General features: G+C 36.6%; 2 protein-coding genes and 1 pseudogene across 3 annotated transcripts; 2 read left to right on the plus strand and 1 right to left on the minus strand.

Annotated features, from left to right (window-relative positions):
• The first annotated feature begins 731 nt into the window (after positions 1 to 731).
• On the plus strand, positions 732 to 5,259 carry LOC148563505 (uncharacterized; annotated as a pseudogene). Its single transcript, XR_015883631.1, has 2 exons — positions 732 to 837; positions 3,940 to 5,259. The product of XR_015883631.1 is annotated as an uncharacterized LOC148563505 (transcript).
• Positions 5,260 to 20,804: 15,545 nt separating this feature from the next.
• Positions 20,805 to 22,873, minus strand: ENH1 (rubredoxin family protein). The gene is made up of 5 exons (XM_016346750.3): positions 22,308 to 22,873; positions 21,964 to 22,130; positions 21,802 to 21,883; positions 21,269 to 21,337; positions 20,805 to 21,155 (listed from the first exon to the last, which is right to left on the minus strand). Exons 1-5 carry the CDS (start codon positions 22,596 to 22,598, stop codon positions 20,985 to 20,987), a joined length of 780 nt encoding a protein of 259 aa, XP_016202236.1. The 5' UTR covers positions 22,599 to 22,873; the 3' UTR covers positions 20,805 to 20,984.
• Positions 22,874 to 23,224: 351 nt separating this feature from the next.
• LOC107643171 (cyclin-B1-2) lies at positions 23,225 to 25,154 on the plus strand. Its single transcript, XM_016346751.3, has 4 exons — positions 23,225 to 23,478; positions 23,650 to 23,750; positions 24,683 to 24,780; positions 24,883 to 25,154. The coding sequence occupies exons 1-4, from the start codon at positions 23,350 to 23,352 to the stop codon at positions 24,981 to 24,983; spliced, it is 429 nt and encodes a 142-aa protein (XP_016202237.1). The 5' UTR covers positions 23,225 to 23,349; the 3' UTR covers positions 24,984 to 25,154.
• Positions 25,155 to 27,092: the final 1,938 nt, after the last annotated feature.

The following is a 27,092-nucleotide window of genomic DNA, read 5'->3' on the forward strand; positions in this document are numbered from 1 at the left end:
TAAAAGAAAATTGACTCCAGACACTCGCATGCACTTGCACTCCATAGATATTTTAGGCGTTAATTTTTTTTGTTCATTTTATTTTCATTATTTTAACTTTTTCTTTTATTTTATTTTATCATTTTTTATTTATTTTAATTTATTTTGTTTATTTATTTTAAACTTGAATTTACTTATTATTTCAGATGTAGTTCTTATTTATTTTATTTTTTTTTCTTATTTATCTTTTTTTCAAACATTTTATTTCCAAGTTTTACTTTGCTTTATTTTTTTTGTTTTGTAATTTATCATAAATATTTTGATGTAACCACCCTACCCCATAAGGCCTGTGATTTCTGATTCTTTACAGCATTTGCTGGCGCACATAAGATTAGATATATGAAAAAATAAAGCGTAGATAATGAATTAGTTGAGAAATTAGCTTAAAAGCGTTACCAACCATTAACTCGGTTTTTCCTTCCTCTTTCCAAAAGTACATTTTTCTTTTTCTTCTCCCGATTCAACCGAACCAAATTTTCCCTACTCAAATCTAACCCTGATTACTTCTCCTCTCAGCACCGTTTGGGACCATGGTTACACCTCTTCAAGCATGCATTGATGCTGTGTTGAGGTGAGGAGAAGCCACGAAACCTTATGCACCGCCTCACCCACTTCCTTTTCTTCCACTTAATAAATTTAGTACTTCTCATTTTCTTTGAACCAAAACACGCACAAACGAAGGAGAAGAACAGAGAAGGGAAGCAAAACAAAACTGAAAAGGAAGGAAGAAGCCATCCACAGCAAGAAGGAAGGCGCCCCACCTCTCATCATCCGGAATCTTCGAAGCTTCTTTGCTGGGTAAGAACCAGCAACTCTCCTTCTTCCTCTTCTTCAGATTCAAATTCTGTTCTTCTCTTTTATTCCACCTCTGCCATTCTAATTCCAATTCTTGCTAGAATAGTAGTGACCGTAAGCAAGAAATCTTCCCTAGTTCGAGTTGAGATCGGCCATTCGTTCTTGGAAGAGAGGCCAAAGCTCCAATTCCGTACAGTTAGGGTTCTGATTCCATAAAGAAGTAAAAATAGAATTTCCAACATCAAAAGAGGTAAGGGTTAGAATTATGGGTAATCGTTAATCGATAGACACAATTTCTGATCTAAGGTGATAAGTTGATAAGATTGTTGTTGCTGAAATTCTGTTAATTGGTTGGTTTATTATTGTTAGAAGAAGTGTAGATTTCTAATGCTTTAAAGTGTGCTTGTACGATATAAATCATGGTGATTTTTGATAGGTACATGAAACTGAGGTTTTCGGGTAGGGTTATGATATCATTTAAGTAGATATGGTGATGAATAAGAGGAATGGTGGATTAGTATAAGTTGGAAACCAAGAGGACTAAATTTAGTTAGCGAAAAAAATTGAGAAGTCTTGTTGCAGAAATTTTTAAACAGTTTGGACAGCAACTTAAAGCGAAAACTGAGAATAATATGGACATGATTTTCGAACCAACCCATTTTTTTAACAAATTCCTATAAGTCAAGATTACCCTATAAAAATTTTCAGGGAATTTGGCCTAGTGGTTTGGAAGATATGAATTTTTTAAGTTTAGAAGTTGCTGCAGAATTTTCTTGTTTTCTGGTTCTGCAGTACCAACTTCCAGATGCTATAACTTTTTATTTCAACGGAATTTTGAGTTGCTTCCAAAATATTTTTAAAGATTTATCAGTCTATTTTAATTGAGTACAAGTTTCATGTCCATATCTATTTTGTAGACTTAAATAAGTCACTTGGAAGATGGGTTGTTTACTAAAAACTCTGAACTGATTTATGAAAACAGGGCACTACTTCCAATAGCTAATTAATTAATAAAATGAAGTGATATGAACCTGAAATTTGTGGATTCTGAAACTTAGGGGTGTTGATTGTAATCTCACCAATAAAAATACTGCTGCTGTCTGTTCTTTTCTGAATCTTTGTAAATGCAGTAGCAGAATTCTAAAACTTGTATAAAATTCAATTCTAATCCAAATTCAGCAAAACTTAACTCAAAATAAAGATTAGGACCTCTAGAATTATCTTACCAAGAGAAATAGGTCGTGAATAAGTATTCACAACATAAGAACTACATAGCAAACAGCAAGGTGCTGCCCCAAAAATCTAAGGACAACAATCTTGGGTTTTCTTTAATATTTAGTGTCAAAATGTCCAGAAAAATATGATTTCTAAACTTTTAGAAACTTGAGTTCAATACGAACATGTGGACATAAAGTTTGCTCGAATCCAAGTCCGTTTGTTACATTACCTGTTAAATAGAAAATTGGTCGCCAAGAAGGTTTTAGACTAAACAAGCCTAGGAAATGAATAAGGATGTAAGTTGCCTCTAGGAAGGTTTCAAATTAAAAGGTGATGCAGAGGTATGCTTAGTAACATGGTGATGCGGAGGTATGCTTAGTAACATGGTGATACGGAGGTATGCTTAGTAATATGGTTATGCGGAGGTATGCATATTTATAAGGTGATGTGGAGGCATGATGAAAAGAAAGAAAATGAAACGACCATGAATGGATAATGATTCATGAGAATTGTTTGTTTGAATGGGCCTTTGCGCCAAAGTGCTAATGCGGGAATGTCCGCCTAACTGATAGCATAATTTTATATTGAATGGGCCTTGTGCCAACTTGCTAATGCGAAAGTGCCCGCCTAATTGATAGCCTGAGATTGCTAATGCGGGAATGTTCGCCTAACTGATAGCACCGTTCCTTACTGTGATGCACATTGAAATGTTATTATAATGAGACCTAATTGACACAGTTAACCGTGATACCAAGGTGTCTAATTGACATAGTAAAGGGACCATATTCGGTGTTCATTCTGAGTAACGTCGGGTTGCGGATAGACAACCGACGCATGAGCTCATGGCCTGCTCTAGGAACATGCATGCATCATCTTTTTTGTGCATAGGTATTTCTTGTGAATTATTCACTGCTATTTTCCTGTTTGTCTATGCTATATACTTGTTATATGTATATTTGTGCCTTGAGTCTCTGTGCTTGTTCTTTTTTTCTGCTTCACGACAACTTAGAGACAAAGACTCTAGGTTCTCCTTTTACCTTGTTGAGAACTCTAGGTTCTCACCCTTCTTCTCTTTCTTTCTCCCCCTTCACAGATAGGTTTGGTAGAGGAGTCCGTTGAGTTTCGGGTTTCGGTTCATCATCCACATTTCGACCCCGGCATGTCATACATATTCACTCTAGCTGGAGGCCATTCCGGAGCTTGACCTAGTTGACTTTTTACTCCTTTTGATGATCAATAATATTATTTTCCCCTCGCTTTTGTAGTACTTTTAGAGGTGTAGGACATCTTAGTCGTTCGGTTCCAGTTTAGGAAACCCGTGTGAGGGTTGGGACTGACTTCTTCTTTTGTATCTGTACATATAACTTGGTGTGATACTCGGCTTTTTATAGATGGCACGTATCCTTAAACTTAACTCAAGTGTATATTTGTATATATGTTTATATATGTTATTTTCTATTGCGTTGTGTTTTCCTACATCATAACTTTTAAAGAAACTAACATTGCGAGCAACTAAACACTAATCCACGAATAATAGTTTATTCACGATTAAATCGATAAAGGCTTATAATAACATTTTCTTATGAAATCTGAGTCTAGAGCTAAGTAGGTCTTTACGATGAGTAGCACCTGAACATTCGGCATTGGTCATGACGTGTCGAAAGTTGGGGTGTTACAAGTTATTTTCAGAGCAGTTCGTCCTTTGAGCATTGGGATGGACTGTCTATGCTTCCTTGCATACTCTGAATCTTTTTACACCATGCAGTTATGATATTTTTTCAATATATTCTGCATGAAGGTCTGTGAACATCCATTATAGTAATATTAATACTTGATTTTGATATATTAAGACTGATCACCTTAATATTGATTGTTGTATATTAATAGGACTCAAATGGCTGCGAATAGGCGAGGACGCCCACAATTGGAGGGAACAAGTGAGAGAATTTTCCCTAATGCAGCGGCTATTCTTGAATCCGTAAACGCTATGGTTCCTGCTGTGCGTGATTCAGTAGCTGCTGCCAACCGAGTAGCTGAACGACTTAATCGCTACAACGGAGCTGAAAGTAACCATGAGCCTAGACATGGAAATGGAAATAGTGACGCAGGCGAAGGTGGACTACGTAATTATAATCGGCCAATGACCTTAGCCTCTTTCTTAAAAATTAATCCGCCGCAATTCAATGGAAACACTAGTGCTCGCGAGCTGACGACTGGTTTAAAGAGATAGGACGATCAATGCGAGCATAACAAGTCCCTGAAGGACAGCGAGTGGAATTTGCTGCTTACATGCTGAGGAATGATGCACAAAATTGGTGGCAGAGAGTACTCCAACTTCTAGGGAGAGAAGCTATTGACATCACTTGGGAGGAATTTTCGGCTGAATTTTATAAGTATTTTTCTCAGTGTTTCCGTACTGCTAAGGAGTTAGAGTTGCTTCAGCTGAGACAAGGAAATATGACAGACACTGAGTATACTCGTAAATTTGAAGAGTTATGTCGATTCTTGAGCGTTTGTCAAGGAGTACCAGCTGCATTTGAAAAATGGAAGTGCATTAAGTTTGAAGGAGGACTTACGAAAGAATTGTTAGCTCATGTGGGTCCAATGGAAATCCAGAATTTTGTGGAATTAGTTAACAAGAGCCAACTGGCAGAAGAATGCATAAGAAAGCTGGTGGCAGCCCGAACTAACCAAAAGAACCTTTCATCAAGGGACTTCCATCGTAACTTCGCCCCTCAAGGAAGAAACTTCAAGGTAACTTGGCAGCCAGACCCGGGTAAACAACCCCAATCGACCTAACCAAAACTAATATGCGCCGTGTTTGGAAAGAATCAAGGGGGCAAACCCTGCCTACCGAAATCTGGCGTTTGCTATAATTGCGGGAAGCCCGGACATATAGTCAAAGAATGCATACGATGAAAGCCTGAATTTGGTTCCCCTGGACAGCAACAGCTAGGAAGGGTGTTCGTTTTGGATGCGGAAAATACTACCGAAACCGATCCCCATACTCGAGGTTAGGGGTGTAAGTTACCGAACCGAACCGAAATTTACCGCAAAACCGAGCCAAAATTTACAACAACCGAATAGAAAACCGAAAAAATCAGTTTTTTTGGTTTTTTCCGAATTAAACCGATCGGTTCGGTTCAGTTTTTGGTTGGCTCGGTGAAATCGAACCGAAGAAGTGGCTTAGTAATGCATTGAAATGGAAATTTTAGACTTGACAAATGTGTTTGTTTTATGTTTAGTTGTTGGAATGACTTGAAATTGTGTTGAATTTGAATGTAATGTAATGTTATTTTAGTTTATTGATTGTTTTGAACATCATTTTACTGAGATTAATTTTCTATTAGTTAGGATTTAAAAATCGAAAAAACCGATCGAACCAAACCACTTTTGGTTCAGTTCAGTTCGGTTGTTGCACAGACAGCAAATCGATTGGTTGGTACTCTGTGAAAATCGAATAGATCGGTTCGGTTGGTTTTTGGTCCAAAACCGAACCAAACCGAACCGATAACACCCCTACTCGAGGTAACAAAATTTTGAGGACAAAATTTTTTTAGGGGGGTAGAATGTAACCACCCTAACCCATGAGGCTTGTGATTTCTGATTCTTTACAGTGTTCGCTGGTGCGCATAGGATTAGATATATGAAAAAAGAAAGCGTAGATAATGAATTAGTTGAGAAATTAGCCTAACAACGTTACCAACAATTAACTCGGCTTTTCCTTCCTCTTTTTCAAAAGTACGGTTTTCTTTTCCTTCTCCCGGTTCAACCGAACCAAACTTTCCCTACTCAAATCTAACCCTGATCACTTCTCCTCTCAGCACCATTTGGGACCATGGTTACACCTCTTCAAGCATGCATTGATGCTGTGTTGAGGTGAGGAGAAGCCACGAAGCCTTATGCACCGCCTCACCCACTTCCTTTTCTTCCACTTAATAAATTTAGTACTTCTCATTTTCTTTGAACCAAAACACGCACAAACGAAGGAGAAGAACAGAGAAGGGAAGCAAAACGAAACTGGAAGTAAAACAAAACTGAAAAGGAAGGAAGAAGTCATCCGCAGCAAGAAGGAAGGCGCCCCACCTCTCATCATTCGGAATCTTCAAAGCTTCTTTGCTGGGTAAGAACCAGCAACTCTCCTTCTTCCTCTTCTTCAGATTCAAATTCTGTTCTTCTCTTTTATTCCACCTCTGCCATTCTAATTCCAATTCTTGTTAGAATAGTAGTGACCGTAAGCAAGAACTCTTCCCTAGTTCGAGTTGAGATCGACCATTCGTTCTTGGAAGAGAGGCCAAAGCTCCAATTCCGTACGGTTAGGGTTCTGATTCCATAAAGAAGTAAAAATAGAATTTCCAACCTCAAAAGAGGTAAGGGTTAGAATTATGGGTAATCGTTAATCGATAAACGCAATTTCTGATCGAAGGTGATGAATTGATAAGATTGTTGTTGCTGAAATTCTGTTGATTGGTTGGTTTATTATTGTTAGAAGAAGTGCAGAATTCTAATGCTTTAAAGTGTGCTTGTACGATATAAATCATGGTGATTTCTGATAGGTACATGGAACTAAAGTTTTCGGATAGGGTTATGATATAATTTAAGTAGATATAGTGATGAATAAGAGGAATGGTGGTTTAGTATAAGTTGGAAACCAAGAGGACTAAATTTGGTTAGTGAAATTGAGAAATCTTGCTGCAGAAATTTTTAAACTGTTTGGACAGCAACTTAAAGCGAAAACTAAGAATAATATGGACATGATTTTCGAACCAACCCATTTTCTAACAAATTCCTATAAGTCAATATTATCCCATAAAAATTTCAGGGAATTTGGCCTACTGGTTTGGAAGATATAAATTTTTGAAATTTAGAGGTTGCTGCAGAATTTTCTGGTTTTCTGGTTCTGCAGTATCAACTTCCAGACGCTATAACTTTTTATTTCAACAGAATTTTGAGTTGCTTCCAAAAGGGTTTTAAATATCTATCAATCTATTTTAAGTGAATACAATTTTCATGTCCATATATATTTTGTAGACTTAAATAAATCACTTAGAAGATGGGTTGTTTGCTGGAAACTCTGAACTGATTTATGAAAACAGGGCACCACTTCCAATTACTAATTAATTAATCAAATGAAGTGATATGAACCTGAAACTTGTGGATTCTAAAACTTAGGAGTTTTGATTGTAATCTCACCAAAATTTAGAAGCAACGGATTAAAATTAAAATTATTGTGGAATTTATATAAACACTGCTATTGTCTGTTCTTTTCTGAATCTTTGTAAATGCAGTAGTAGAAATCTAAAACTTGTATAAAATTCAATTCTAATAAAAATTTAGCAAAATTTAACTCAAAATAAAGATTAGGACCTCTAGAGTTACCTTACTAAGAGAAATAGGTCATGCATAAGTATTCACAACATAAGAACTACATAGCAAAATAGCAAGGTGCTGCCCCAAAAATCTAAGGACAGCAGTCTTGGGTTTTCTTTAATATCTAGTGTCAAAATGTCCAAAAAAATATGATTTCTAAACCTTTAGAAACTTGAGTTCAATACAAACATGTGGACATAAAGTTTTCCCGAATCTGAGTCCGTTTGTTACATTACCTGTTAAATAGAAAATTGGTCGCCAAGAAGGTTTTAGACTAAACAAGCCTAGGAAATGAATAAGGATGTAAGTTGCCCCTAGGAAGGTTTCAAGTTAAAAGGTGATGTGGAGGTATGCTTAGTAACATGGTGATGCGGAGGTATGCTTAGTAATATGGTGATGCTGAGGTATGCGTATTTATAAGGTGATGTGGAGGCATGATAAAAGAAAGAAAATGAAACCGTGAATGGATAATGATTCATGAGAATTGTTTGTTTGAATGGGCCTTTGCGCCAAAGTGCTAATGCGGGAATGTCTGCCTAACTAATAGCATAATGTATGTTGAATGGGCCTTGTGCCAATTTGCTAATGCGAAAGTGTCCGCCTAACTAATAGCCTGAGATTGCTAATGCGGCAATGTTCGCCTAACTGATAGCACTGTTCCTTACTGTGATACACATTGAAATGTTATTATAATGAGGCCTAATTGACACAGGTAACCGTGATGCCAAGGTATCTAATTGACATAGTAAAGGAACTATATTCGGGGGTTGCAGGTAGTAGGGGTGGCAAAACGGGTCGAGCCCGTCGGGGCGATCCGCTAAACCCGCTAAAAAAGGCGGATCGGGCTAGGATTTGGAGCCCGCCAAATTAAAAAAACCCGCCAAACCCGCACCGCCAAATTGGCGGATTTTGGCGGGGCGGGGCGGGCCGGTCCGCCGGGTCGAAGATTTTTTTTTCTTTTTTTTATTAAATAAAAGAGTGATTACTATTATAAAATTAATAATTATAGAATTTTTTAAACACTTTTTTTTCATTTTTTGTTTTTATTCTTCTTTTAGTTATTAACTTTATTTATTTTATTTTACGATTTCGTATATATACTCAAATTATGTGACTTATTTTTTAAAATAAAGATAATTCTATTGACAATTATTATTTTGAATAATTTTATTGAAGTTAAAAATTAAAAAAAATAGTAAAAAAATTATATTATAATTTGACTATTTTTTATTTGTATTTAATTTTTTAATTATTATTTTTTAGTAAATTTTAATGAATTTTTTTTTCAAAAAAAAAAAAGAGTGAAGCGGGCTAACCCGCCAACCTGCCAATCCGCCATAAAGCGGGGCGAGCTAGCATTTTGAACCCATTTTAGTTGGCGGGGCGGGCCTAGGCGGGGCGGGGCGGGTTGGGCGGGCCGGCCCGCTTTGCCACCCCTAGCAGGTAGACAACCGACGCATGAGCTCATGACCTGCACTAGGAACTGGCATGCATCATCTTGTTTGCGCATATGTATTTCTTGTGAATTATTCACTGCTATTTTCCTGTTTGTTTATGCTATCTACTTGTTATATGTATATTTGTGCCTTGAGTCTCTGTGCTTGTTCTTTTTTTCTGTTTTGCGACAACTTAGAGACAAAGACCCTAGGTTCCCCTTTTACCTTGCTGAGAACTCTAGGTTCTCACCTTTCTTCTCTTTCTTTCTCCCCCTCCCCAGATGGGTTCGGCAGAGGAGTCCGTTGAATTTCGGGTTTTGGTTCATCACCCACGTTTCGACCTCGGCATATCATACATATTCACTCTAGCTGGAGGCCATTCCGGAGCTTGACCTAGTTGACTTTTTACTCCTTTTGATGATCAATAATATTAGGGTTAAGTACTGAAATCGTCCCTAAGGTCTGGGGTGAAAATCAAAATCGTCCCCAACCTTTTTTTTTATTAAAATCATCCTCAACGTTACAAAACGTTATAAAATCGTCCTTTTCCACTTCAATTTTATTTTTTTACCATATTACCCTTCATTAATAATAAAAATAATTAAAATTAATATTAAAAAATTAAAGCAAACTCCCCCCCTCCCCTCCCGTAATTCCCTCACTATCACACCTACGCATCATGTTCTGCATCATCTTCATCATCCTTATCAGCTTCTGTTCATAACTTCTGCATCTAGGCAACTTTCTTCCTCTCCCTCTTCTTTTTCTCATGGCCATCACCATTGATTCCAGAACTATCACACTTTCCTTCTCTCTAAATCACTATCACACACCCACAAACTAAATTCAACAACAGCAACAATAAATTAACCAACAAATTCAGCAACATTAACACACATTTAGCAACAGCAACCACAAAATGAACAACATCCACAAAATAAATCAACAAAAATTTTAAATTTAACAACAATTCAGTAATCATCATCTGCAACTTCAGATCCAAATTCAATAGCAACAGAAATTAAAAAAATAAAAAAAAAGAAAGAATTTTTTTTCTGAAGAACAAAAAGAAGAGGGATTCGAGACTGAAGACGACAAATTCGAAGACGCTTCTATCGATCCCACCACCCTATGCTCTCCACCTTCCCAACCTCTCACAACTGACCTCACTCCTCCTACCCGCATCGATCCCCATGGAAAGTGGTGAGCTCCAGGAAGCAAAACAGAGAATCAAAGAAGCATAACAAGAAGAAGAATAGATCTGAATCTGGAAGGAGCAATACGGCAAGAAGGCAGAACGGAGGCGCAACACTGCAGGAGGCAGAACGGAGGCGTGGCGTTGTGAGAGGAAGAACGCATGCCGGCGCTGCGAGAGAAAGAGCGCGACGGAGAAGGAGTCGGCGCCGAAGAAGAGTCAGAGAACATGGTTGTCGTCGAGGAGTAAGGATTGAGGTCGGTGATGGAAAGGGAGAAGAAGGTGGAGAAGGAGATGAGGAAGGTGAGGCCAACATTAATGGAGGAAGGGTTGAGGTTGGTGATGGAAAGGGAGAAGCTAAGAAGGTGGAGAAGGAGGTGGGGGCGGAGATGATATGGTGGCGGAAAGAGAGAGAGGAAGAATTGGGGTTGTGGTTGGGAGGGAGGGTTCGAAGAGGGGTAGGAAGAAGGAGATGAAAGGGAAGAGAGGGAGATACGGAGACAGGATGGGGGTTGGGGGAGGGGGGTGTTGGGTTTTTTTTTTATTAATTTTAAGGGTAATTTGGTCAATAAAAAGAAATTAAAGTAAAAAAGGACGATTTTATAACGTTTTGTAACGTTGGGGATGATTTTAATAACAAAAAAAGGTCGGGGACGATTTTGATTTTCACCCCAGACCTTAGGGACGATTTCAGTACTTAACCCATAATATTACTATCCCTTCGCTTTTGTAGTACTTTTAGAAGGGTAGGAGTAGGACATCTTAGTCGTTTGGTTCCAGTTTAGGAAACCCGTGTGAGGGTTGGGACTGACTTCTTCTTTGTATCTGTATATATAACTTGGTGTGATACTCAGCTTTTGATAGACAGCACGTATCCTTAAACTTAACTCATGTGTATATTTGTATATATGTTTATATATGTTATTTTCTATTGTGTTGTGTTTTCCTACATCATAACTTTTAAAGAAACTAACCTTGCGAGCAACTAAACGCTAATCCACGAATAATAGTTTATTCACGATTAAACTAATAAAGGCTTATAATAACATTTTTTTATGAAATCTGAGTCTAGAGCTAAGTAGGTCCTTACGACGAGTAGCACCTGAACATTTGGCATTGGTCATGACGTGTCGAAAGTTATGATGTTATATTTGACATACACAATTTTGATACATACGCTCAGTAATTCTGGGTCGAACTCACTCTTTTTTTTAGAGGAGTCGTATATACTCTTCGAACTGAGATCTTAATACAAGCTTATTCGATACCCTGTCCAGATTACCAAAAATCAAGTGAAATAATAACCAAAAAAATTATAACTTTAATCAAAAGATGAGGGAAAAATAAATTAGAAAAAGTAAACCATATATATAATCCATAATTAATGATCAGAAATTGACATTCCATTCTCAGTAACACACAACTGCAGAACAAAATTCAAAAATATATATAACTAACATTTATTTTGAGACAATAAAGTAGGATACATAATTGTACTTTCAACCTGATTATACATACATAAATTTATATTTAAAGCATATTTTGATACGTGACCGGCCAACTTTGCATCTCTAGCAACAATAAGCTCCTCCATGTTCTTAGGAGTGCCGATATCTACAAGTATCAATATCTTGTACTTTGCATTGAGATTGTATGTTAGAAACAAGAGACTGAGAGAGTAATTTGAAAGGTGTATTATTGAGTTGTGTTGAAAGTACAATATACACGAGCTATTTATAGGTGCTAAATGAATCAGAGTAATAAAGGCATAGAATCCTATAATTAATATACATAAATATAGACGATACTAATTGATTCTAATTGATGCTAATGATTCTCTAACATCCCCCCTCAAACTCAAGTGGGAGCCAAGGATACCAACTTGAGTTTGGATAACAAAGTCCGGAAACGAGTCGGGTGATGAGCTTTCGTGAAGATATCAGCAGTCTGATCTAGTGTTCCAACAGCAATGAGACGAATAGCATCAATAAGGATACGTTGCTGAACAAAGTGACAATCAAGCTCAATGTGTTTGGTGCGTTCATGAAAGACATCATTATGGGCGATTTGAATAGCACTGCGGTTATCACAAAAAACATCAGTAGGGGACGACTGAGGAGCACCCAAATCTTCGAGAAGCCAACGAACCGAGACAACTTCAGCAGTGGTGTCAGTGAGGGCACGGTACTCAGCTTCTGTGCTTGAGCGAGCAGTGAACGTTTGCTTCTTAGCACGCCAAGAAATGAGAGCGTCGCCAAGAAACAAACAGTAACCAGTAGTAGAACGACGATCAGTGGGATCACCAGCCCAATCAGCATCGGAGTAAGCCTGAAGAGACAAAGAGGAATGGGCAGAAAAATAAAGACCATGAAAGAGAGTGCCTTTGATGTAGCGAAGAATGCGTAAAATTGCCGCATAGTGAGTAGTACGAGGAGCTGACAAGAACTGGCTAAGTACATGAACCGGATAGGCGATGTCCGGTCGGGTGACAGTCAAGTAGACCAGACCGCCAACTAACTGTCGATAGAGAGTCGGATTATCCAAAATAGTGCCATCCATAGGGGTAAATCGAACATTAGGCTCAAGAGGAGTAGACTCAGTGCGACTATCTGTAATCCCAGCACGAGCAAGAAGATCTGAAGCATACTTAGCCTGAGAGAGATAGATGCCATCATCGGTGGAGATGACCTCGAGACCAAGAAAATAGCTGAGAGAACCAAGATCTTTCATCTCAAAGGTACGGTGAAGTGAGGCCTTGAGAGCAGAGATACCATCAACATCATCCCCAGTGATTATCATATCATCAACATACAAAAGTAGAAGAACAACCCCACGTTCGCTTTTACGAATGAAGAGCGCATTCTCATAAGGGCTAGAAGTGAAACCAAGACTGCATATGGTAGTGCTGAACTTGTCAAACCATTCACGAGGAGCTTGCTTAAGTCCATAAAGTGCCTTGCGAAGGAGACAAACTTTATCAGAAGGACAAGGATATCCCGGAGGGGGTTTCATATAGACTGTCTTTTTCAAATCCCCATTAAGAAATGCATTCTTCACATCCATTTGACTGAGAGACCATTTTTTAACCGCGGCAATGGCAAGAAGAGCTCGAACAGACGTAAGACGAGCGACAAGGGCAAAAGTCTCTTCATAATCAATACCATACTCTTGCGTACAACCTTGAGCAACCAAGCGGGCCTTATAACGGTCAATAGAGCCATCAGAGCGAGTCTTGATCTTGTATACCCATCTACTGCCCACAACTTCCTGATCAGAAGGGGGATCAACCAGATCCCAAGTATGTGCTTTTTCAAGTGCCTGTAATTCTTCTTGCATTGCTTGTTGCCAATTTGGGTTTGAGGAGGCTTCTCTGAATGTCTTAGGTTCATGTTGATGAAGAATAGTAGAAAAACAATGGTAATCAAGAAGATGAGGAGGTGGATTCCTTACCCTAGAAAAACGAGCGGGAGGAGGAGGCATGACGGTAGGAGCAGGATCATCGTCCGGTCTGGAATCATCGGGAGATGGAGAAGGCGGAGGAACAGGAGGCTGTGGAGGGTCACTCGAGATAGAACCTGTAGAATCATCACTAGGAAAAAGATCAACATTGGGATTAGTAAACAAAGGTGATTGAGTAGTAGGAATCGACTCAAAGGATGAGAACCGAGAAAACATGTGGTGCTCCCAAAAGACAACATGACGAGATATACGAATACGTTTAGAAAGAGGATCCCAACAACGATAACCCTTGTGTTCAGTGCCATAACCAAGAAAACAACACATACGAGCCCGAGGTTCAAGTTTACTATGTTCATGAGGCTGAAGAAAAACAAAACATACACAACCGAAAACCCGAAGAGAACTGTAATCTGGGGGGTATGATAAAGACGCTCAAAGGGAGTAACATTACCAAGAACAGAAGAAGGGAGTCTATTGATAACATGAACAGCAGTAAGAACAGCTTCACCCCAAGTACGCTCAGGACACGAAGAGGAAAGGAGCATTGCACGGACGGAGTCAAGAATGTGACGGTGTTTGCGTTCAGCTCTACCATTTTGTTGAGATGTACCAGGACAAGAAAACTCAGACAGAGTACCCTGTTGTGCAAGAAAAGCTAAGAGTTTGGAATCACGGTATTCCATAGCATTATCACGTCGGAAAACCTTAATGGCCTTGGAAAACTGAGTTTTAATCATAGTAGCAAAGTTGATATAGATCTGAGGTAACTCATGGCGATTAGTCATCAAATAAACCCAAGTAAAACGGGAATAATCATCAATGAAAACGACAAAGTATCGAGCTCCGCCCATAGAGGCAGTGGGAGCGGGGCCCCAAACATCAGAGTGAATGAGATCAAAAGGAGAGCAAGCAATAGACGAATTATTGTGAAAAGATAAAGCAGGTTGTTTGGCAGTTTGGCAAGAAATGCAGTCAAAAGATTCATTCGGAACCTGACCTAAAACACCCTGAGATACAAGAGGACGCAGTTTTCCTAAGGAGGTGTGGGCAAGACGTTGATGCCATAAGTGAAGGGTAGAGGGAGAAGAAGCAGCACAGAGATTTGGTACAGGAGGAATATGAAGACTTTTGAGTTCAAACAACCTTCCGACCTTACGTCCAGTCCCGATGATCTGTCCCGTCCGAGGATCCTGTACACGACAACCAGAAACAGAAAAGGTGACGTCAAAACCCAGATCAACAAGTTGACCAACAGAAATAAGATTGAAGTTTAATTTGGGAATGTAGTAAGTATCAGGAAGATTAAGAGATGACTGAGATATAGAACCCTTGTGTGTTGCATGCAAGAGGGAGCCATTTGCAGTATTGACAGAAGGTCCATTTGTAGTTGCAGACATGGACGAGAAAATATTACGCAACGGAGACATGTGATTAAAGCAACCCGAGTCAAAGTACCATTTAGAAGTACCTGGAGGGCTCGATAAAGCAGCAGGGGTATTACCAGAAACAGAGAGAAGACGCTGTAGAAGAGATGCAATATCAGATAGAGAGACAGTGGTAGGTTCAGTAGTAGCAGCAACAGCAGAAGCAGGCGCAGGACGTGGTGGACGAGTAGGACAGGTAGTAAGCAAATGTCCCGAGAGCTTGCAATAACGGCAGAACAACTGTGAACAATGGTAGCTAATATGCCCTTTCCGGTGGCATGTGCGACATTCAACAGAGGGACAGCTGGAGAACGGGTGCCCGAAACGATTACAGTTTCGACAGAAGGCCCCTTTTTTGTCTGTGGCAGCAAAAACATCTGACTTTTCCATAAAAGTAGTCATAGAGAACAAGGAGAGGAGAGAAAAACTGCAATTTCGGAGCAGAAAATGAGGAAACGGATGGCAAAATCGGAAAGAGCTCACCAAAAAACCTTAGGGAGGGTCCCACTTGTCTGCCACGTCAGCACCACGTCAGCAGCCACGTCAGCGCTACGTCAGCAACTCAAGGACGCGTGGCATCACCTGAGAGGAGGGAGATAACCACGCTGGCATCCAGGTGGAGGCGCGGGTCGGGGCGGACCGGGCGGGCACGGGTCGGTGTGGGCGTGCGCGGGTCGGGCAAGGGAGCTGCAGCACGACACGTGGCAACGCGACGATCGTCCGATTGGATCGCGGATCCAACGGCTGCTGAACCTTCTGAAGGAGAAACTCGGGAGGCGGGCAGCAGGATTCCGGCGGCGCGTGACGGCGCGTCCGGAGGCTGATGGCGGCGATCTCGGCGGCGTTGGAAAGCCGATGAAGAGGAGAACACAATGATGCCGGAGGTGACGAACCAAAGCGTCAGAAACAAAGCGAAAATCAAGAGCAAAGAGGCACGGGTGGAAGCTGGGAGGAAGAACAACCTGGTCGTGGCAGCGACTTTCGGCGGCGCGTGGCGGCGCGTCCGGCGGCGGATGGCGGCGGGTCTGGTTGCGTTGTGATCACGGCGACAAGGCGAACAAGATGGTTATGGGGGTGACGAACCAAAGCGTCTAGAAGAGAACGAAAAAAGAGGCCAAAGAATACTGCCGGAAAGGAATAAAAACAATGGGGCTATGAACTAATATTCATTGAAAAAAAAAAAAGAAACCTAAGCTCTTGATACCATGTTAGAAACAAGAGACTGAGAGAGTAATTTGAAAGGTGTATTATTGAGTTGTGTTGAAAGTACAATATACACGAGCTATTTATAGGTGCTAAATGAATCAGAGTAATAAAGGCATAGAATCCTATAATTAATATACATAAATATAGATGATACTAATTGATTCTAATTGATGCTAATGATTCTCTAACAGTACCCACTCCCAAGTGCTCTTATAAGCTGATACATTTCAAATATAGTTGGTCTCTCTTTTGCAGTTAAAGAAACACAATTGCAAGCTACCTTCAGAAATTGTTCTCAAGTGTTTTCAAGTGACTGACTTCAAGGTTACTCAAATAGCAAAAAAATAAAAAGCATAAAAGAGTAGCAAATTTTAAATGACCAAAGTTTTAGGGTTCGCTCTATGGTAAAGATATAAATTCATACAGATTTATAAATATTTTTCTTAAATTCACTTTAAAGTGACACATATATAGCTGTTTTTTTGTTTTTTTTAGAGAAGCACCTCACTCAACGATTCAGTAGGAGCATCAGCTTGTGGAGCCGATTAGTGTTATTATTATCTATTAAAGTAGTATGGTTAGGTGACCTTTTTGTTTGGATAGGATATTTATGGGCTTTTTAATTGTAAAAAACTGGAATTAATTGTCCAAAGACAAAAAAAATGTTATTTGTTTTGAAGCAGAAAATAATAAAAGTTTCTTTAGCCATTAAAATTATGCGACAAAAAAATATTTTAAATATAAATTTTTATATTTGCTTCAAATTAAATAAAATTAAAAAATAAATAAAATTACAAATATTTATAAATTTTTACCATATGGTTACATATAATAACAATGTAATAATTTTAGTATTATACTTAAATTAGTTTAAATTTAATTATTTTAAATTTTAAAAAAATTAAAATAACTTATAATATTTTTATTTTTATTTATTGATAATTTATTATTTATTATTTTTTTTAAATTTTTTAATCACAAATTTATAACTTAAAAATAAACAAATTAATTTCTTCAAAATATTAAAAAAATTCTAAATCCTAAATCCTTAAAAAATTAATCGAAACTTTAAAAAATCATAAAAATTTTATTATTTGAAAAAATAGAAGTTCATATGTTGATCCAAAGAAAGATTAAGAATTATTGCAAGTAGTGTCAAAAGTTGAGGAGTTACTTAACAATGTCAACTTTTTTATAAGTTAATAGTTTATATTTATAGTAACTAAAATAGTAGTATCTATATAATATTAATCTTTTAAGAAGATATAATATATTTGATATTATTTTAATATCAACTTTTATTATTTTTCATCCCAAACTTTTATTATATTTGATATTAATATTTTATATAATATTTATATCAACTTTTATTATTTTTCATCTCCAACCTTTTTTTTCACATACAGAATTGTCCTTAAGGTTCAAAATAGTTTTAAAATCGTCATTTTTCGAAAGATTAATACCTTAAGTGACAAAAATGCCCCTCTCTTTCTTTTCACCTAAACCCACCACCCCATCCCATTCCATCACCATTTACATCACCCATCGACTATCACCTCATCACCATCTGTTCATGTATTTGACAAAAAAATCCAACCTACATAAACAGCTACACACAGATCAACACCAAAACAACAATTTATCACCAAAACCATTGTTCCTAACAAGAAACAAGAAAATCATCATCATCGTCAAAATTAAGAACCATCAACATAGCTTAGAACTAAAATTCTTCTTCTATTAGCAAAATTCATATCCAATTACAATAACCAATAATCCCCAAATTCATCTTCAATTGCAAGAGACCGAAAATCCGTAATCCTAATTACCAAAAATATTGAACAAAACTTTGGTCTGTTTTGAATGTACTGACTAGGGGAAGAGACATTGCTGGAGGACGCGAAGAATACGACGACCACTACCACCCCGACAATGACAATGAACCTGAGTTCAACGGGATAAGCGCGTCGCTGCCAGAAGACAGCGACTAGCGGCAAGGCTATGGCGCAATCCGTCGCGAGTGGGACGTGCTGCGAGGTGCGGCTGAGGGCGACGGTGACAGAGATATTGATATTTGAGTGAGGGTATAATTGTTCAAAATACGATTATAAAACTACGTTCAACGTTAGGTACAATTTTGTATGCAACATAAAATTGGGATCAAAAACATTTTCCATCTAAATCATAGGGTTCACAATTGTAATTAACCCTTCCTCTAACTACTATAATATTTTTTCTAGACTAATATAAGATAGTAGTAACAATGCTTGCCTATTTAATTGTATTAATAAAAATTCAATTTAAATATAATTTTTTATAACTTTAAAATTTTTAATTAATCATTTCTTTCCTAACTAACCACCCATCTTTTGTAGGAATAAAATTAACAATCGAAATTTTGTGTATACTTATTTTGTTTGAATTATAAATAAAATATATAAAATTCTAAAAAAATATAAATATTGTTTAAGATAACACAATATTTATTTCATTAATTTATATATAAAAAATTTCTATAAAACAATATTTAGCATTATTTCCAAAAAGCCTAAATAATTCAGTGAACAAATACTTCATTAAATCATTTCAAGCTACTTTATTTTTAATTTCAATAATATCTTTGTTTATATTGTATTTTTTCATGAGTTTAACTTAAAAGGTAGACAAAAGAAACAATATGACATAATATATGTTCATTTTTCATTCTATTTTTTATTTTTTACTTTATCCTCTTTAATTTTTATTTTTCTTCAATCATTAAATATACCTCACATCATTCATGTACACTTTTAAATTTTATATTTTATCTATATTAGATTTTATTTGATTGTATTCTATTTTCTTTTTTATTTACATTGTGTATTTCTCATTATTAAGAAACAAAAATCACCTCAATACTCTAATCAAATCAAACAAAGGCACCTCCATGTATCAATTTCATTCTATAAGCAGTTTCTCTTTTAAACTGTTTCTTTTTTGTATTTTTTTAACTCCTTACAAGGAGAAAAGAATAACAATAAACCGTTACAGAAAGTCCATTTTTTAAAAAGAGAAAGTCCAGTCCAATCAATTCTTGTGTTTGCATAGAAGTTATGTGAGGTGCCAAGTCAACTATGAAAAGCCCCTCTGAAACCAACCTGTCCCGCCATTTCTCCACAGTTCGACTCCTAAACCACGTGTCCCTCAGGCATTTACGCAGAAGGAATAAAGGAATCTCTGTATACATGTTGATCTGTATGCTATATAATTTCCCTTCTAAATAACATCATGCAAAGAAACTTTTTTTTTTCAATGCAAATTTGATAAAGCGGACTTGAACTTTCATAATTTTTTCAAACACAATTAGACATGGTATAGGTGATACAAAAATATACTCTAGAAAGACAACCCAAGCTGAAAAAACCGAATAATAGCATATAATACAGTGATTTCCATAACTAAACATAGGATATTGTGTTGTCCCATAAATAAGAGCTAACAACTGAGTCGTTAAGGATGTAGATATATAAATATTTTTTCAGAAGCTGCTTATGTTCTTTGATTCCTTTCCATTCCTTTGAATGTACGCTTAGATGAGTCTATAGTCAGGGATCATACTATGAAAGACGCAAATAACTCTATTTTTATTATTTTACAATAGCATCCTCAACTTCAAAATTCAAAACATCTGCATTGGCATAATGTCTTCAGTGAGTTTGAGTTGAATTTTACTATTTAAATTTACCAAAGTTCCACAAATTTATGTAAACTCTTAAGAGTTTGATAACCTTATCTTATATTGGAGTAAGAACTAAGAACACAACCAATTATTTCAATTATAAACCACAAAGAAAGATCTATTTTACATATTCCAATTATTGAAAATCAATAATATATAAAATTACTAAACAACCTCTTCTTTCAAAGGAACCATAGACAACCCTAACGAAAAAGGATTGTTTTCAACCTATTTTTTCTGAAATCAAACATATAAAAATAAAACGAATTAATCTCCATCTCAAGAAACATGGTCTCATAAAGGACATGGCCTGCTCATTATCACACATGTTTCTTGGAAGACTACGCATAATGTGATATGAGGAGCTGAAAAAGAAATCCTTTGTAAGATCGACTATGCATAGCAGCTTCTTGTATCTAAAATGCCAATGAAGAAAATCATATGATTAATCAAAGTGTGACATTCTAGAATAACAAAAAATGAGGAAAAATTGCTGTGTTTAAATTCAATGATGGCACGAGAGAAAAAAAACACCTAGCACAACACAGTCATAACCTATTTCTGTATTTCATCATTGACAAAACCCAATCAAAATAATTTCTCCTCAACAAATCTATCTGTGCCACTCTTTTATAGTTATTTTAAATATATTCGGGTCAAATAGGAGGAATGTATCAAGAAATATATTCGGGTTTTATGGTATTCTCAGCTTGACAAGCCAAAAAATAATTCCTTACGAATTTGAGTTCCATTTAAAGATCTACTGCTATCTAATGGGTTACTACATATACAAAGCGGAATTCGAATATCTACACATGCTGAAATAGACGAATGAATTGACCACCCAACTAACCCAAATTAGTTTAACTAAGATGAAAAACTATATCATTATTGTTAACAAATCGAATTAAGTCTAAGTTCGTACTTCGTAGTAAATGCAAGGATTGACAACCATTCGTTTGATTGCTTCTTGGGAGAAAAAACCATTTGTTATGATATAATTTTTGTTTTTTGCAGTACATCCATGTTTATGCACCTCATCAACCTCTCATGAGACAAATATGGAGGACAGAAAATAAATAAATAAATAAATAAAAGCGTGGGAGCCATGTGATGTGAGTTTGTCACTGAAGACCATACACAAGGAGAGCTCCAACAGCACCAACACCAGCAACAAGCCCAATAATAACTCCAATAGGAGGCAAGTTTCCTCCAATGGCTTTTCCAGTGTTAACATCATATTTTGCAAACCTCTTCTTTGGTGCTTGACATTGCGGACAACTGTATGTGTCCGGCTACAAACCAAAGTGAGTCACAAAAATAATCAGCTTCTTCTTAAATCCAACTTATACTGTTGAAATTAAGATAACACGATCATTTGTCCTAGAAGTTTAAGTTATGAACTTACTTGCTCCTCGAATGGTTTCTGTAAGGTGTATATGTATCCACAATCAAGGCAAATGTGAGTAGCTCTAGCCTGCATGGTTATATGCAATTTGTTAACGGCTCAATATACAAATCATGTCATAAAACCAATTGCCTCAAAAGTTTAAATAAAAAACGTATGAAGAGTTATATTTCTACACTTTTTTGTACAACAAATTCTTTTAATAAGTTTGTATACAAAATTGGAATTCCTTCTATTTTCTGGTTTAAAAAGTGTAGATTTTCAAGAGAGGGAATCTTATGATATATTGTGAATCTCTTGTGAAAATCAACCACATCTGAACGTATTTTTAAAGATTATTCCCCCCAATTTTCATGCTTTTTACTTTTAGAAATCAACAAGAATTGATCGCTACCTTCTTTTGTTGTAAAATCATTCATCCCAAAAGATTAAGTTAACAGGAAACACGAATGACTATATGTCTAATAAAAAAGCAAATTAAAGGCATGTTGGAATGCAAGTAGGTAATAGAAAGAAAATGATTATGATCTTGCCTTTTGAGCCTCAGTCAGTTTTCTTCCAAAGGCAGGAGGAGCTGGCCGCTTTGGGAGTCTCTTAACATCTACTTCAGCACCTCTTTATTAGAAAAGAAACAAGAAGATCACATGAACACCAGAGAAATAATTGATTGAATTGAAAGAACAAGTTTAGAGAACCTGCTGACAACAAAGTAGACAGAGTCAGGCTTAGCTTGAATTGCAGTTTTGGTAAATCCAAGCTTATCTGCAGGCCACAATTCATCTCCAAAGAAACTACTTGTATACAGAACTTGATCCCCTACCTTCAACCCTGCTCTTGCTGCATTCCCACCACCTTCAATACCCTAGAACACAATCCATGTAAGACATCATGAAACTATGAATGAGACGAGAAAGGTGAAAACTCAGGTACAATTAACTTCGTTGAGGTTGATAGTTAAGAGCAGGTAAATAATAAGGTAAATAATAATTTAGATCAACTTTACGTGAAGATATGAGTGATGAGAAATTATATTACTAACAGTGATGAGAACACCGCCACCAGGCTTTTGGCCCAAGGTGAGACCGAGTGGCTTGTCAACTTCAACCTCAATCTGCTTTGAAGCGCCAGCAGTTCTTGCAGTGATGTCAAGTCTTCTTCTCGTAGCCTTCTTGTTGTTATCAACAAAGAAGGAGTGCGAGAGAGACCTTTTGGCTTCGGGAAGTGAGACGCCTTGTAAGGATGTTGGAGTCAGAACTGTCTTGGAGTTCTTGATGGTGGTGCCGGTGAAGGTGGTGGCAGAGCCTGCTGCTACCACTGCTGTTGCTGACATGGCTCCGGTGTGTTAATTAGTGAACAAACAGGAACTACAACCAACCGTTGCTTCTCAAATCTCAATATTACTTCCAATGCTTGTGCTCTGTGTATTTGTTGCAGCTGCGAATTGTGATCAGAGAAAATGCTTCATTTTTTTTTCCCGGAAGAGATAATATATGATTGGTGGTGGACATGAGGACAGCAAGTTTATGGCTTTGAGCCATTGAATTTTTTTGTTCTTTTTTTCTTTTCTTCCCCTCTTTTGTCAATTGGCAGAAAATGTGGTTTCTTGGTGGTTTTCCGAAATTTCAATCGCACAAAAGCCCAAAAAAAAACGTGTTTTTTCGCTGAAAATTATTAAAAGTAAATTACCTTGTAAAGAATATTACAAAATGTGTTAAATTTTTAATAAAAATTTACAATTTAAATACAAAATATAATATTTTGATATCAAATTGAAGTATACAATATTTTATATTTATGTAAAATTAAATTTTAATTTACAAAAATAAAAAATGTGTTTAACAACTCAAAAATAAACAAAGGGTAAATTAAAAATTGTTGAAATTGAATGGTTTCTTGCAAATAAAGTCAAGTGAACCCTTTTTAGAGTAAAATAGTACAAAATAAGGTTCAAACGACACCGTTTTTGGCAAATAGTAAGATAAAAAGTGCTCCTATAAAACATAGACTCATAGTAGCGGGTCGCCGTTTAGCTCAGTTGAGTTGAGTTATTCGTAACTTGTTGGAGAAGAAGAAGATAAAAAATGGAGGAAGTTCAAAAGAGCATAGCGCACCAAATCGGAGGGGTTCAAAACGATGCCCTTCGTTTTGGACTCCAAGGTGTCAAGAGCGACATCGTTGGTTCTCATCCTCTCCAATCTGCCCAGGAATCCGTAATCACTTTCTCTCAATTTCCTTATCTTAGGGTTTTCTTTCACCCCCTTTTATCATTCGATTCAAATTGAATCTGAAATGTCGATGTTAATATTAGTGAAGGTGATGTTTTTATCCAAATTCAGGTCTATCTCATGATCCCTTTTTTGCTTTCTCTTTGTTATTTTCAGGCCAATAGGATAAATGAAGCGATGAAGAAGCAATGCCTGGTCAATTTGTACGGAACTGCGTTTCCGCTGAAGATGGACCTTGACAGGCAAATTCTATCTCGGTATTGTTCACTTCACTTCTCTTTTCTTTTCTGATAAAACCCTACTTTTGTATTTGGAATTAACTGTGCTCTTCTCCATGTGTTGAATCTGTTGCCGTGACACTTTCTTTGTGCATGAGTTATCTGTGGCATAGTTTTGCATCACTAGTGTTATGAATCTTGTAGACTCTGTCTCCGTGTCATAGAAATTTTAGGAACTTGTATAGATATCCTCATGTTCCTTGCTTATAGGGTATAGGACAATGGTATTGAGATATATACTATAATTTTTCATGTAATATTAATATGAAAACAGCTATTAACATGTGAATGAGAGTAATTAAGTCGCCACCTAGATTTTGTGGGTGACCAGACTTTATTTACGCATTTGGTGTAGAAATCTTCTGTTAGGTAGTGTTACAGAAAGTTCTAACACTTAAAAGTGTACTCTGTTCTGTTTCTTTTGTATATTGACTGGGATATGGATTGTTTTGTGGCTCTTCCTTACTTTGATTCTTGGCCAATCTGCTTCAATTCAAACCTAAGAACCTCCTCAATACAAGTCCTAAAAATCCTACCCAAAAGTCTTTTCCAGCAGGAAAGGATCAAACAAACCAATCTACCACATTAAAACCCAGCCCAAAATGCAAATATGGCAGGTCCTCTGCTGCCACGGATGTAAATTGAAGTGATCTTGAATCCTAGGCAGTGAGATAGACATTAAAGAAATTGATAGTAAATTGCAGGATGGGCACTATCACATAATATAGGACTGTAGAAATCAATGGAAAGTGTTTTTGGTGACTTATCTTTTGCTATTTTTTGTACAGCATTGGCTGTTTGTTTGTTGGTTTGTTTGTGCCTTGCTACGTGTGGCTCCCTTCCTCGTATGTTGTACTTTGTGTTGGTGGCTATATTTAATTTTTTATATATGATTCTTTGATTCTGTGTAGATTCCAGAGGCCTCCAGGAGTAATTCCTTCTTCCATGCTGGGTTTGGAGGCATATACAGGAAGTCTTGATGATTTTGGCTTTGAGGATTATCTAAATGGTAATGACACAGTTTATTGAATACTTTGGTCTCTAAATGGTTCAAGTTTTGCTATGTGTTTTCTTGGTTTACCTGTCTCATTTCATTTAATTGCGGCTGCAGATCCCCGTGAATCAGAGACCTTGCGGCCATTGGACATGCATCATGGAATGGAAGTTCGCCTTGGTCTCTCTAAGGGGCCAGTCTGCCCTAGTTTTATGTAATTGAAGCATGGGACTCTAATTACTCAATGAACCTGCATGTCTATTGTTAATCTTGTATTCCTTAAGGATGTTATCAATCTTATGTTGGGTTAAACATTTCATATCTTTCCGAGTGAAACAGGGTTGTCATACTACTTTATGCAAGTGAGATGGGCATTTTCTGTTCCAGCATATCTACTACCCAATTTCTGAACTTAGTGGCCAGTGTGGGGTAAAGTTTTTTCTGTTTTAAGGGTAATGTTTTTTCTGTTTTAAGGCAATCACAAATGGTCTTTGTCTATTTTAACTGCTTTGATGGTGGTGTTGGTGTTGGGATCTTTCCCTCGTCTTTACCAGCTGCAGCTGGTTTTTGTTTTCGTCCGATTTTGCCTTTCCATACCATTTTTAACATCCGGTTTAACCAAAAATTCCGTATTAATGCCACTCCCCCAAAATCAATCCAAGTATCCAACCCCATTGAATCGCTTCAAGCTGGTTACTTCTAAAGATGAAGTTACATTCTCTTGTGGAACACTTAGGCTCATTGATATCGCATGTGCCTAACATCCTTGAGTGATGTTTCAATATGTTTATTTTATTTTAAAGAAAATTTGAAGTTTTAAAATGATTATTTATTTTCGTTATCCAGGCAATTTTAATGCGTTTTTTCAATATTTTGATTTTTAATTTAATGGCTTTTTTTTAGTAAACTGTAAAAGTTGAAAAAGAACATTTTAATGTGTGCACACCCTATTCAGTAATCACCCCCCTTTTTGCCTTAACTACTCCCTTTTGATCATAATATTAAAATATATTTTAACAATTAGTATAGTACTCAATTTTCGCAATAGCATTACTACAATAAACTACCTCTCTTTTTCAGGCTGTATTAATGTACTAAAATAATAATAAAGTTTTATTATTCTGTAAGTTTTTATAATTTTATTAAATTTTTAATTAACTCGCTATATTTAAACCAAAAGAGAATGGTTTATTTATTGGCTAAGTGTTAAAGGTCCATGAAAAAAAGTAAGGAAAGCAGAGAAAAAATGATGTGTGATAGAGAAGAGAAGCAGCAGAAGAAGATAGAGAAAAATTGACGTGTGATAGAGAAGAGAAGCAGCAGAAGAAGATATAGAATGCTGTTATACAGGCGTGTCCCATATTTTGGGACACTGAAGTATCTTTCTTTTTGAGGATATGTCACTCCACAACACAATAGAGAAGGGGATAGATGAACAATAAAATAGCAGGTTAGCCTCAAATTCTCCCTGGCTTCCTTTATCTTATTTTATCTAAATTCCAAACAATATTTTCACCTTGACTATGCTAAATTTATTTATTTACCTTTTTAAGATGAATCCTTCAATTCATTCACATAAATTATTATAACAATAATGTTCCACGTCCATATAAAAAACCTATCCAAGTCATCCAAGCACTTTTTCGTTAACGTGCCTCATCCCCTCCTCAAGTTACGTGAAATATACGTGCGCCCCCCTCTCCCTACTATCAACGTAACGATTTACGTAAACCTCTTCTTTAAAGTAAACATTCTTCTTCTTCTTCTCTTTTTCAACGTTAACGATTTCCATTGTAATTTTCGAATCTGCAATCTTTACCGCTCGTCGTTCTTCCTCTTTTTTTTCTTCTCTTCTGCTCGTTGTTCTTCTCTGTTGTTCGTCCTTCTTCTTCCTATTCTTCTTCGTTTTCTTCTTCGATTTTGTGGATTTATCTTCATCATTTTCAGATTTCAATATTCTATCAAAACAATAAATGATTCAACTTCAAATAAGTTGAATAAGAGCGTTTTGGATTATTCTTTTGAAACGAATCAAAAGGACGAGGTTTGGATTTTTTTTTAATCGAATTGAATGGAATGCAATTGTTAAATTGAATTGAATGTACGCATGTGTTCTGAATTGAATTGAAGTCATAATCTCTAAATTGTAGATACATGTGTTTTGAATTTGATTTTATATCATGGATAATATTCCATTCATTTAGTAGTATACAATTGTTTCACCATGAGCACGTGTTTGATTCATTATGTAGAAATCTGTTTGAATTTGAATTTATATAATGGATAATGTTCCATTCATTTAGTTCTATACAATTGTTTCACCATAA

This window comes from Arachis ipaensis, chromosome B5 (assembly GCF_059453495.1).
Source record: "Arachis ipaensis isolate K30076 ecotype BB chromosome B5, ASM5945349v1, whole genome shotgun sequence".
Classification (NCBI taxonomy): Eukaryota; Viridiplantae; Streptophyta; class Magnoliopsida; order Fabales; family Fabaceae; genus Arachis; species Arachis ipaensis.

Bases quoted from the DNA above. Each gene is read 5' to 3' on its own strand.
- ENH1 (XM_016346750.3), bottom strand. From the start codon at position 22,598: ATGTCAGCAACAGCAGTGGTAGCAGCAGGCTCTGCCACCACCTTCACC. The intron at 21,884-21,963 runs GTTCTCTAAACT...TTTCTAATAAAG, and splicing joins GTCTACTTTGTTGTCAGCAG to AGGTGCTGAAGTAGATGTTA. The intron at 21,156-21,268 runs GTAAGTTCATAA...TTTGGTTTGTAG, and splicing joins AGAAACCATTCGAGGAGCAA to CCGGACACATACAGTTGTCC.
- LOC107643171 (XM_016346751.3), top strand. From the start codon at position 23,350: ATGGAGGAAGTTCAAAAGAGCATAGCGCACCAAATCGGAGGGGTTCAA. The intron at 23,479-23,649 runs GTAATCACTTTC...TGTTATTTTCAG, and splicing joins TCCAATCTGCCCAGGAATCC to GCCAATAGGATAAATGAAGC. The intron at 24,781-24,882 runs GTAATGACACAG...TTGCGGCTGCAG, and splicing joins CTTTGAGGATTATCTAAATG to ATCCCCGTGAATCAGAGACC.